Source organism: Acanthochromis polyacanthus, chromosome 13 (assembly GCF_021347895.1).
Source record: "Acanthochromis polyacanthus isolate Apoly-LR-REF ecotype Palm Island chromosome 13, KAUST_Apoly_ChrSc, whole genome shotgun sequence".
Lineage (NCBI taxonomy): Eukaryota > Metazoa > Chordata > Actinopteri > Pomacentridae > Acanthochromis > Acanthochromis polyacanthus.
The window spans coordinates 36,199,515-36,210,217 of NC_067125.1; the positions used below are offsets into that span (position 1 = coordinate 36,199,515).

Here is a 10,703-nt window from a genome sequence, read left to right on the forward strand (position 1 = left end):
ATCCAATCAGAGGACGAGTTTTTTTGACTTTCTCCATTTGTCATAGAGTTACCCACTGACTGATCTCTCGTCTTCTAGTTTTATTCTAAGCATTCTTCACGGTGTGGCTGCTCCTTCTCGGCTCAGATCACTGGGTCCAAATTAAAGTAGGTCAGGAGGTCTGAGTGAGGATGAAATTTCAGCACTTAATGTTACATGTTAAAAATGGACATGAAGGTTGTCTCATTGTTCCCGGTGAGGACAAGTCTAGACTCGCCTGCTCTGGGTCAAACACACTGAGGTCATAGAAGCAGGCCTGTTGAGTGAAAAGTTTAACAAAGAACAAAATTATTGACTGGATCAAATTGATTATAAAAGAAACTTGCGGGGGTCGTTTCTGTTTTCTTGTCAAACCACCAAGAGTTATGTTTTGGATGTTTGAAACGTTTTAAATGCGCATTTTGATCCAGATTTGACAACTCCTATCCGCTCAGCCCCTCTGCTGCTGGGAGGTGAGGTGGGTGGGGTTAGTCAAATTCATCTGAACATATAACGCCTCTGACCCGCCCTCGCATCGTAAACTGCAGAATGTGGAGTTGTAGTCGGATGGTAATCTGCCACACTGGATTTGAAAGCGCGCAGGAGCAGAGGAGAGGTTTTACGCACGAGTCCCGCTCGCGATCATAAGGGTTTGGCAAGCTCGTATTAGAGAAGGAATCCTATTCTCATGGTGGGTGCTTCATTACTTTGTCGAGGAGTAGTGTTGGCTGTTTGAATGTCCCCTCCAGTAAACATGGATTACGGACGGACCATGGCCCCTCCGGTGCCGCCGCATAAACCCAAAGCTGCCCGGCCAGTGCAGGCGCAGGAGCGGCTGCTGAAGTGCGTCCTGCTCGGCGACGGAGCGGTGGGCAAAACCAGTCTGGTGGTCAGCTACACAACGAATGGCTACCCAACCAAATACGTCCCTACTGCATTTGATGACTTCTCGGGTATGTAAAGTTAATGTGGTGCTTTTTTTTTTGGTCATAGATTTTGTGGACAGTGGGGGGGAAAACTGAAACTGAAAAACTGAACAAACCCAGTGTAGTTATGCAGATTTGGATTGGATTCTCTGATTCAATTGAGGTTTATCGAGTGAATTCAAACCAATTTCAACTGTAGAATCTAAATTTCCATTCTAGAAATAAATCACTTCTACCCGCCTGCCTGCCACTGTCACTAAACTCTTCTCCAACTCTGCATGCCTTGAAACACTAATTCTCCCCCACCCCACCCAAATCCTCCCATTTCCCCCTGTTATTCTGCTGTTATGATAGAAGTGTTTGTGTTTCCTGTTATCTGCCTTCCATCAGTGTTAATGTACATGAGGTGTCCTCCCAGGTTTTCCATTTGGCCCGTTTCCACTTTCCATACAGTCTCACTAGTCCCAGCAAGCTTTGCTTTTGCAAAATAAAGGGAGAGAAGAGAAGAAAATCCCTCTAAGTGGGTGTTTGTTTGAAACTGATCAGGTGTTGACCTGGGAAAAAAAACACACCTGTGACCTGTAGATCACCTTTATTGATTTATGATCAATCTGTCCCTCTAAAGCTGTCTTGAAGAAATATTTCTCCACAGGTACACACATCAGCTGCTGGCTGCAGTGTACAAGATGAACTGATGGAACTAAAGTACAAAATGACCCTTTCATCATGACTAAAATATATTTTAAACAATTCTTTACAATGTTTCTCGCTAAAGTTACTGGCAATCTTGAGCATTTTGGCATTAATCTTCTCTGAAATGACACTGATGAGCAGTAAAGGTACAACTTTGCCAACACAAATCCCATAAAACACTCACTGAGAACACACACACACGCACCGCCCTGTTGGCTCAACCCTCCCGTACTGAACAGAGAGCATCTCTGGTTCATGGGTTTTGGATTGCACAACTCTGCCTATTGTTGTCAGCCTTGACCCACGAGCCCTCTCCTCTATACTGGAATGGGCACATCTGTCGCAATGGCTCTGAGGCAGAGATTGTCTTTCGCTGTGGCCTGACAGAGACTGATTGTGCAGTTGGGGGCACTCAGTAGTGATGATGTCATTACTCTGTGCCTGAAATCACAGCGTCCCCTTGAAAAACGGACTTTCTGAGCAGTTATGCAACGCCACAGGTGGCAGACATGCAGGGAAGCAGGGAGCTGGGGAGACTGGATGATAAAAGGGGTGAATTTTGGTCCACAGAATCAATGCAGTATCAAATGTCAGGTATTAGGAAATGATTGCACAATAGCAGCTCTCTCTTTCTCTCATTTTCCTTTCTCTGTACATCTGGTAAATCACAATGTCATGATAGCTGTCCTACTGCATGAATAGTTCCAGCAAACTCTTTGATCAGGTGGCATGACCGACCACACACTCTCGGGCTTATTGTAAACGTTTCCATGTGCCTGCCGCTGCGTTGTGTTCGGTCTTCTGAAAAGAATAAATGGCCCTGTAATGAAACTCGCTGTAACATGACTCATCCACTTTTTCCAAACTGGAAATGAGGCCTATTGGAAGAGAGGCACTGAATAAACAAAATCTGCTTCGTTTCTTACCCCCCACCCGCTGCCGCCGCCACCCTGCCATTAGACAACCTTGGCGTGGCCGCTGCCAAAACACAGCACAGAACAAAGCTCACCGAGCGGTCTGAGCGACAGTAAAGTGTTATGGTCTCGACAGTAACTGGCAGAGTGGGTGGGCGAGACAGAGCAGGCCGTCTGAGAGCTGGAAGAGCAGAGCAGGGGGTCTTTGTGTTTTCAACTGGCAGCCTTTTGTTTGTTTCTGAGAGTATTCTGGTGGGTAGCTGTGTGCGTCAGCTGGGGCCTTATATGCAGTCTTGAAACCATGCTGACAGCTGTGACTTATCGTCTCTGTTTGTTTCTGTGTCTACAGCTGTGGTTCAAGTGGATGGCAGCCCGGTTAGACTGCAGTTGTGCGACACGGCGGGACAGGTGAGTTTTGTTTGCACCACATATCGTGTGACCATTTGGCACCTTGTCTGGATGTCTCGGGATTTGCTGCACATAACTGTCACGTTTCATAGGATGTCACCTTGTTGTTTGGTTGGTCCTTTATTTTGGTTAAACTTGACATATTTCAGCAACATTTAGAGCATTCATGACTTCATTTACCCTCCTGTTGTCCTCATTTATGGGCACCAAAAAAATATTGTTTCCTTGTCTGAAAATAATCCAAAATTCAACAAAAAAGTTCCCCAAATTTCTGAAAATGTGCAAAGCCTTCAGGAAGAAAATTCCAATAATTCCTTAAAAGTTTCCCTTAAAAGTTTTATTTTAAAAAAGCCCCCAAATTTGGCAAGAAAATTCTAGTAAATATTTTCAAAAAATGAGTAAAAATCTTCCCAAAAAATCCTAAAAATATCTAAAATGATTACACATAAATCAGTAAAACATCTAATATTATCTTAAGAAACATTTTGAACATTTCTTTTTTTCCACCAAAAAATGTTCAAAGGTTTCCCAAAAATCTTGAAAATGTGGACATCAGAAATTTCACTGTGAAAATATATTTTTTTCCCCACATTTTCAAACTTTAAAACAGGTCAATTTTGACCCACAGGACGACATGACGGTTAAGGAGTTACGCAGAAACATTTGCCTGCTACAGCCTCTCACATGATTTACTGCCTATTCCTGTTTTATTTCATTAGAAACTGAAAATCTTTAACTGTGGCCGTTGATCTAATAAAATAAGTCATCTGCAGACCAAATGCTGAGTACGTTCTCAGGGTCATTTTGACAATTTTTGGTGTTTTACAGATGAAATAAATGACCACTTGAATTTAATTTGCTCATTATGTGATAATGTTTATTGGTTGCAACCTAACTGTTCTGTCAGGAACACCGTGGTGCGCAGAGTTTGCCAGGTAAATTTATTGACTCATTATTATGTTGTTAGGGCGAACTTGGAAGGAACAGGTTGTGAAACAGTGTTTTCTATTTCTCTGAGGCATGAGCGGTTGTTTCATAATCCCGCTCAATGGAACCCTGCCCTGTGAGCAGCATATTTGACATTCACAAACGCTGCGAGGGCACTGCCAGTTCTACGCAGAATCAAAGACAGTTTGGCCGTAAAGTGGAATGAGGCATTTGAACAAAACCCTCTAAAGTGTGTAAAACCTCACAGCGTGTTGCAAGCTGCACACACACGCACACACACAGGCAAGCTTGGGCAAATATAGGTAGATAAAAGTCGACAAACACTTACTGTACTGATGCAGTTTTAGAAGAGGGGAGCTTGTGCCAGAAGCAGGTCGGGGTGTGCCCCAAAAAAAAAAATAGAGATGAGAGAGAGACAGGAAGACACAGAAGGTCTGGAGAATGATGATAGCAGCTGCCGCCAGAGCCGATAAACAAAGTTGCTCCTCACTCAGAGATGTTGATATGTCTGTATATTCTGCAGATGGACCTACGTCATCAGATAGCAAAGCACAGCCAAAGCTTGTGTGCGAGACTCATAAGCTGATAAGTGTCCACTTTGTTTGCTGGGCTTCAGAGCCACATGTTAGCTGTTGAAGTTAAGATTGTTTCTGCAGATTTTGGCTGTGTTTTAAGATCAGAGGGAGCTGGTTTAGGGCATTGTTTAGTCAAGAAAGGGATCAGGAGATGTGCTGGGAAGGAGTGGGTTAAAGGCAAAGAAGGAGAGGTTTGTGTCAAGTTTCTGCCAACCTTAATCTGCCTGCTCAAGGGTGTGGGAGGCCCTTGTAAGTTAAAGCTGTGCGGCTCCAAAGTGTTAATTTAAGAGATTTACTGCAGATGATTGAAATGAGAGGGCAGGACTTGTCTGTACTGTATATTAGCACAATATAAACACTGTTTAGACAGTTTGTTATTGAACAGTTATTGGCACAATTCCCACCCCTGTGATGTGACAGTGCTCAGGTGTGTTGAAGTACATTTGTTAGTGGTTGGTTTGAAGTGAAGGGAAAAAATTCCAAATGATTCCACAAATATTAAACTCTTCCTTTGTCTCTCCATCAGGATGAGTTTGACAAACTTCGCCACTTCTGCTACAGTCGGACCGACGCCTTGCTGCTCTGCTTCAGCGTCGTCAGCCCTGCCTCCTTCCAGAACGTCTGGGAAAAATGGGTCCCCGAGATCCGCCGCCGCTGCCCTCTGACGCCCATTCTCCTCGTGGGCACCCAGTGTGACCTGCGGCAGGACGTCAAAGTGCTGATCGAGCTGGCGAGGCGGAGAGAGAGGCCGGTGCTGGAGGAAGACGCCAGAGCGCTGGCGGAAAAAATTGGGGCGGTGACGTACGTTGAATGCTCGGCGCTGACGCAAAAGAATCTGAAGGAGGTGTTTGATGCAGCCATTTCTGTGGGGCTACGGCAGTCTGACCGCAGGGTGAGACGGGAGAGAAAGGTCCGCAGCACGGCTGATAAGATGAAGATGCTGTCCAAGTCGTGGTGGAAGAAGTACGTGTGTGTCCAGTAAGCGAGGGAGGAGATTATCTCTCTGTGACTGATACGAAACTGAAACTGCTGATTTATTTGGAGGGACTGAGTTGGATGTAAGGACTTGTTTTTACGTTCACATGGATTTCCCCAGATGAGCTGATCTGAATGACTTTACTTCAGTGGAGCAACAGTTGAACAGAGTGTGCCTGCCTGAGCTGTGTGGTGTCTGTGGGTTTGGGATGGTTTCACTCTGACCAGAAAAGACCCTTTGTCGACGCCTAAGAGACAGAGAACACAAGGCTGTAACCACTGTCTGCTCCTCAGAGCCAGTCCCTTAAATATGACTGTGACCAGCATGCAACCAAAAATTATGGCGCTAATAAAACGTTTATGGCACATGGACTGCATATCATAATGGACTTATCCAAAGGAAATGTGAGCTGACTTGGAGGGGAAGTGTTAAGAGGGTGATGTTGAGTACTACAGCCATGGCCATAAGTTTGGACACAGCATGACTTAGTATGTCTGTTTTGATGTCTATTACAGAACATAACTAATATTTTTTGACAGCACCAGTTTAATTAGTCAACAAATCAACAAGGGATATAATATTATCAATAAATTCCGACAATTGGAACAACTTTGTTCCCAAAACATAATATTAGATATTTGTGCAACAATTTGCAGTTAATCTTCCAATGTCAATATTTGCTGTCAAACATCAAATTTATGCACTGGAAATATCTGTACATTTTTTTTGATGGCTATGACTGGTATTTATATTGTAAGTGACAATTTTGTGGTATTTTCTAAGATTCACAAGCGTCATGGTATTTGTTTCCAAACTTATGGCCATGGCTGTAAAAGTATGCTTCTTCTTTTTTGTCTAATTTGGTTCCCTTCTTTAGCAAAGCATTATATTTTATGTATTCTACCTTGTAATTCAGAGCCTAAGATTTTCAACAGATCTAGTTAAAATTTTAACTGATTACAAAACATGAAGTTAATGCGAACTGCTCAGTTAAAACCTCAAAATCAAAGATGCAGTTATTCTACTGTTAAATCCAGTCCTGCACCTTTTATCCTAAATCAGAAGCATCTACAAGTCAAATGACAACTTAAGAATATAATCAGTAGCTTGTCGGATTTATGTTAACTCATATTTTTGAGATGGCAATCTAATGTATGAGTAAAAATTTTCTGTGGAATCAGTGACATGTAGAGGATGTGTATGCTTTGAACGGTGTACGAACTGCCATAGTTATGTCTGTGCCACATGGTGAAGTGTTGACACAGCTGTCACACTGTTACTCAACCACATAGATATCTGTTAGCTCCTCACTATTACATACATACTACAGTAAATGACACATAGCATTAACAGAAATAACTTCTCGTAGATAAGACGTCTGCTGTAATTTCAATTGTTCACTTTGCCTGAAAAGCTTCATCTGGAATGTTAAAGCCAACTTTTTGTTACTGTTACAATAATGCAGCAATACATAGGTGGTGCCACTGAACATTGCACTTATTACACACAGTCCAAACACATCACTTAAGTCCTGCCATGCAATGGCCTTTGGACCAGTGTTGGAGTGGAAATTTTAATAGTCCTTTAAAAAAACCTGGGTGTCAGAGCAGGTAAAGGTCTCCCATTCTCTGCACTACGCCATCAGTTTGGATGATCACAGGGTCTTTTATTGCCACTCTAATCAGGGCCTTAAACAGATAATTATCCATCTTTGTCGGTCAGTATATCGGAGCTCTCTCCTCTTTTGAATTATACAGTACATGAGGTGAAATCACCACAGAGACTGATTCTGTGTTTGCTTCTTATTTTTCAGAAGCCTGTCATTCAGCTCTGTCTATTTATCTGTTCCTTCTGGGCCAATAGCTGATCAAAGAGCGATGCAGAGCAGATGTATGAAATATCGTATGCCGTTATGTATGTTACATAGTATTCATTTATGATGTTTGTAATGCCATCGGGATAAGCCTTCATGTGCATATAGAAGTGACTCGGTCATCGGCTGTGCTGTCCAACTCTGAATGGTACTTAACAGCGTGAGTGTCTCAGTTTGTGTCTGACTCTGGCATGAGAAAAGTTTGTTGAGCTGTATGAACGGAACGAAATAAAATGTGAAATATTTAACCAGGTTTTACGGTTGACTCTTCCATGGAGATACCGTATGTTATCTTGACAGTCGAGCAGAAAGAGAATGTTTCTGAGGTCAGTGGTTGTTGCAGTGTGAAGAGGTCTTTTCACTGTTGTTGTATGCTTTATATGTGTCAACAACAAACAAAAAAAATAGGGGAGCTTGGCCTAAATTCAGATGTTTACATCCAGACCTACTGAATTTAGTTTATGTACCAAGAAGAAGGACCTCACACGCAACTGCAAAAAATGTCAAGGATGGCCTTTTTTTTTTTTTATTGCAAACCTTTTTAAACCAAAATATTCAATATATAGTCTACTACATTGATATTGTCTGGACATAAATGAGGAATTATTGTACCTAACTGGCTTAAATTGTGGGAAAACTCCCATCATGCATTGCTATATATCATGTACTGAAGAAAACTTTAATCTTCTGCATTCTGACTAGTGAATAAATTAAAAAAAAATTGTCTCTAAAATTATCCTAAAACTCCATTTTTATGAAGTTGGGAAAGGGTTAAATGCGACTTCAAAGATTTAGCCTAAGAGGTTTTGTCGGCACCAAGACTTCTAACTATGCAGGATCAGATGAGTATAATTGCCTGAAATAGGCCTTTCCTCCTATTCATAGCCATGCGTCTACACCACAGTATACAACAATGGGCAGAGAATGACAGTTAGCTCAGTATCTTGTACTTGTTTAGAAGCGCTAATGATAGGGTAGACGGCTAAAAGGGAGTTTTGTGTCGTCTGGCAGGCTGCAGATGAGTATGTTGTCCAGCCTCAGAGTGGGTGAAACTCAGGCAGGAGTGGTGCCAAGTGGTCTAATTATGATAGTCAGGATGGCTCCACTTTCTACCAGTATTTTAGCAGGAACCCCCCGCTGTTGTGTCTCAGCGAGGCAGCCATCTTGTGAAACGTCCTGTGATTTACCATTGTGGCTTGTGTAATGTCTACCTGTCTGCTGGAAGCGCACATTATTGTCTGTGGCGAGGACTCCTGAGCTGCCAGTCATGAAACCAACAAGCAGGAAACATGTCAGAGGACGGGCCTGCAGATCTCTCGCATTTCACTGTGAGATTGTTTTTACTCTGTTTCCAAGTGTCTGTCCGCTAATTTAGACTAGACTGCTCAATCCAAATACCGAAACTGTCCCCGAGGTGGAAAAGTCAATAAATACCCCGCTGTATAAACCAGGCGAGCTCAGTGTAAAGCAAACATAGGTGGCGGTGTTTGTGTAACCAAGTGTCAACAAAAAAATACGTCAAAGAGTCAATATCACCAAACCCTTGAAGACAATGGAAGTCATTTGGAACTGACAAAATGTTATCATTTCGTGGTAGTCTGACTGTATGCATTGGAAGTGTTTCACAATCACAGGTTCGTGGAAGCCAAACAACATTTCAGTGACCTTTGTGACTTGATCTGATGGATTCCAGTAGGGGAGATACCAGGTTCAGTTGAACAGAGCTAATCAGTTTCTGTCAACAGGACTCCCGGCTGTCATTGATATGATTGACTTGACTACAACTGCTCATGAAAAACAAGACCACATAGTTAAACTGACATTGTTTGTCCAAATTTATCAGCACAACCACTTCAACATAAAATAAGTTTGGACTATGGCTACAAATGAAATTCTATAAACATTTTTTTAATGTTTCTTCCCTACTTTATTCATTTAACAGTTTCTCTACACATTATGGTTGGAAATGTTAATGTTTTTGCCAGCATATTTTAAAGAAAAAGTTAAATTCAACTGAAGTCAGTATAAGCGTCAGCTCCCAGTATACAAGGGTACTTCAAAATGTTCTTCACCTCACCAGAAAACATCACAGGAGAAAGATTTTTCACAGTTTCCTTTAACTTTGATGCACTCAGTCTACCAATGTGTAAGCCTCACTATCTCTTCATGAAAGAAGGTCTCATCTTGAGCCTCCAGATACTCCTCAGTAGCATGCATGACTTTATCATCATTCCAAAAATGATGATCAAGCAAGTGGAATTTCAGTTTGGGCAATCAATAGAAGTCAAAAGGGTGCATCGCCCTGGAGCAACAGCACACCAACGCGAAGCTCTCCTCACTATTTTTTCTCTGATAGCTTCAACATTTGAGTTTATATGGAGAGGCTTTTAAGTATACGATTATGCCCCAAAACAAGAGTTACATTCCTTGTTTCCGAGTGAGGCCAAGAGCTTTTCGAAGTACCCTTGTAAGTTACACTATATTGCCAAAAGTATTCGCTCACCTGCCTTGACTCACATATGAACGTAAGTGGCATCCCATTCCTAATCCATAGGGTTCAATATGACATCAGTCCATCCTTTACAGCTATAACAGCTTCAACTCTTCTGGGAAGGCTGTCCACAAGGTTTAGGAGTATGTTTATAGGAATTTTTGACCATTCTTCCAGAAGAGCATTTGTGAGGTCACACACTGATGTTGGACAGAAGGCCTGGCTCTCAGTCTCCGCTCTAATTCATCCCGAAGGTGTTCTATCAGGCTGAGGTCAGGATTCTGTGCAGGCCAGTCAAGTTCATCCACACCAGACTCTGTCATCCATGTCTTTATGGACCTTGCTTTGTGCACTGGTGCACCGTCATGTTGGAAGAGGAAGGGGCCAGCTCCAAACTGTTCCCACAAAGTTGGGAGCATGGAATTGTCCAAAATGTCTTGGTATGCTGAAGCATTCAGAGTTAGTCTGCATGTCTAGGTGCTTGATTTGATACACCTGTGGCCATGGAAGTGATTGGAACACCTGATTGTGATTATTTGGATGGGTGAGCGGATACTTTTGGTAATATAGTGAGTGAGTTCTGTAACTGCTGGAGTTTGGTCATCAAGGGCTTATATGCAAGGAGAAGTATTTTTAAACTCTATTCTGGATTTTACAGCATTTTGGATCAAATGGAAGCTTTTTACAGAGTTATTGGGATGTTGTCTTTTTTCTGTTGTCTTAGCTGATAAGAAACTGACAGAGATCTTAAATGTGTAACTTTAACATGAGCCTTCAACCAGTAGCTGGTAGGCCTAGCTTAGCATAAAGACTGAAAAGTGACAGAAACAACTTTAATGGATCAACAAAATCCTAGTTTTTGGGATTTTGTTAGTTATGTA

The 10,703-nt window shown here is 42.2% G+C and overlaps 1 protein-coding gene across 1 annotated transcript; it reads left to right on the forward strand.

Moving 5' to 3' along the window:
- Positions 1–543: 543 nt before the first annotated feature.
- rhoub (ras homolog family member Ub) lies at positions 544–7,579 on the forward strand. Its single transcript, XM_022220890.2, has 3 exons — positions 544–971; positions 2,901–2,959; positions 5,009–7,579. The coding sequence occupies exons 1-3, from the start codon at positions 755–757 to the stop codon at positions 5,462–5,464; spliced, it is 732 nt and encodes a 243-aa protein (XP_022076582.1). The 5' UTR covers positions 544–754; the 3' UTR covers positions 5,465–7,579.
- The last annotated feature ends 3,124 nt before the right edge of the window (positions 7,580–10,703 follow it).

Excerpts from the sequence above, each read along its gene's own strand:
- rhoub (XM_022220890.2), top strand. The coding sequence starts at position 755 with ATGTCCCCTCCAGTAAACATGGATTACGGACGGACCATGGCCCCTCCG. Across the intron at positions 972-2,900 it reads TGCATTTGATGACTTCTCGG|CTGTGGTTCAAGTGGATGGC; the intron begins GTATGTAAAGTT and ends CTGTGTCTACAG. Across the intron at positions 2,960-5,008 it reads TGTGCGACACGGCGGGACAG|GATGAGTTTGACAAACTTCG; the intron begins GTGAGTTTTGTT and ends TCTCTCCATCAG.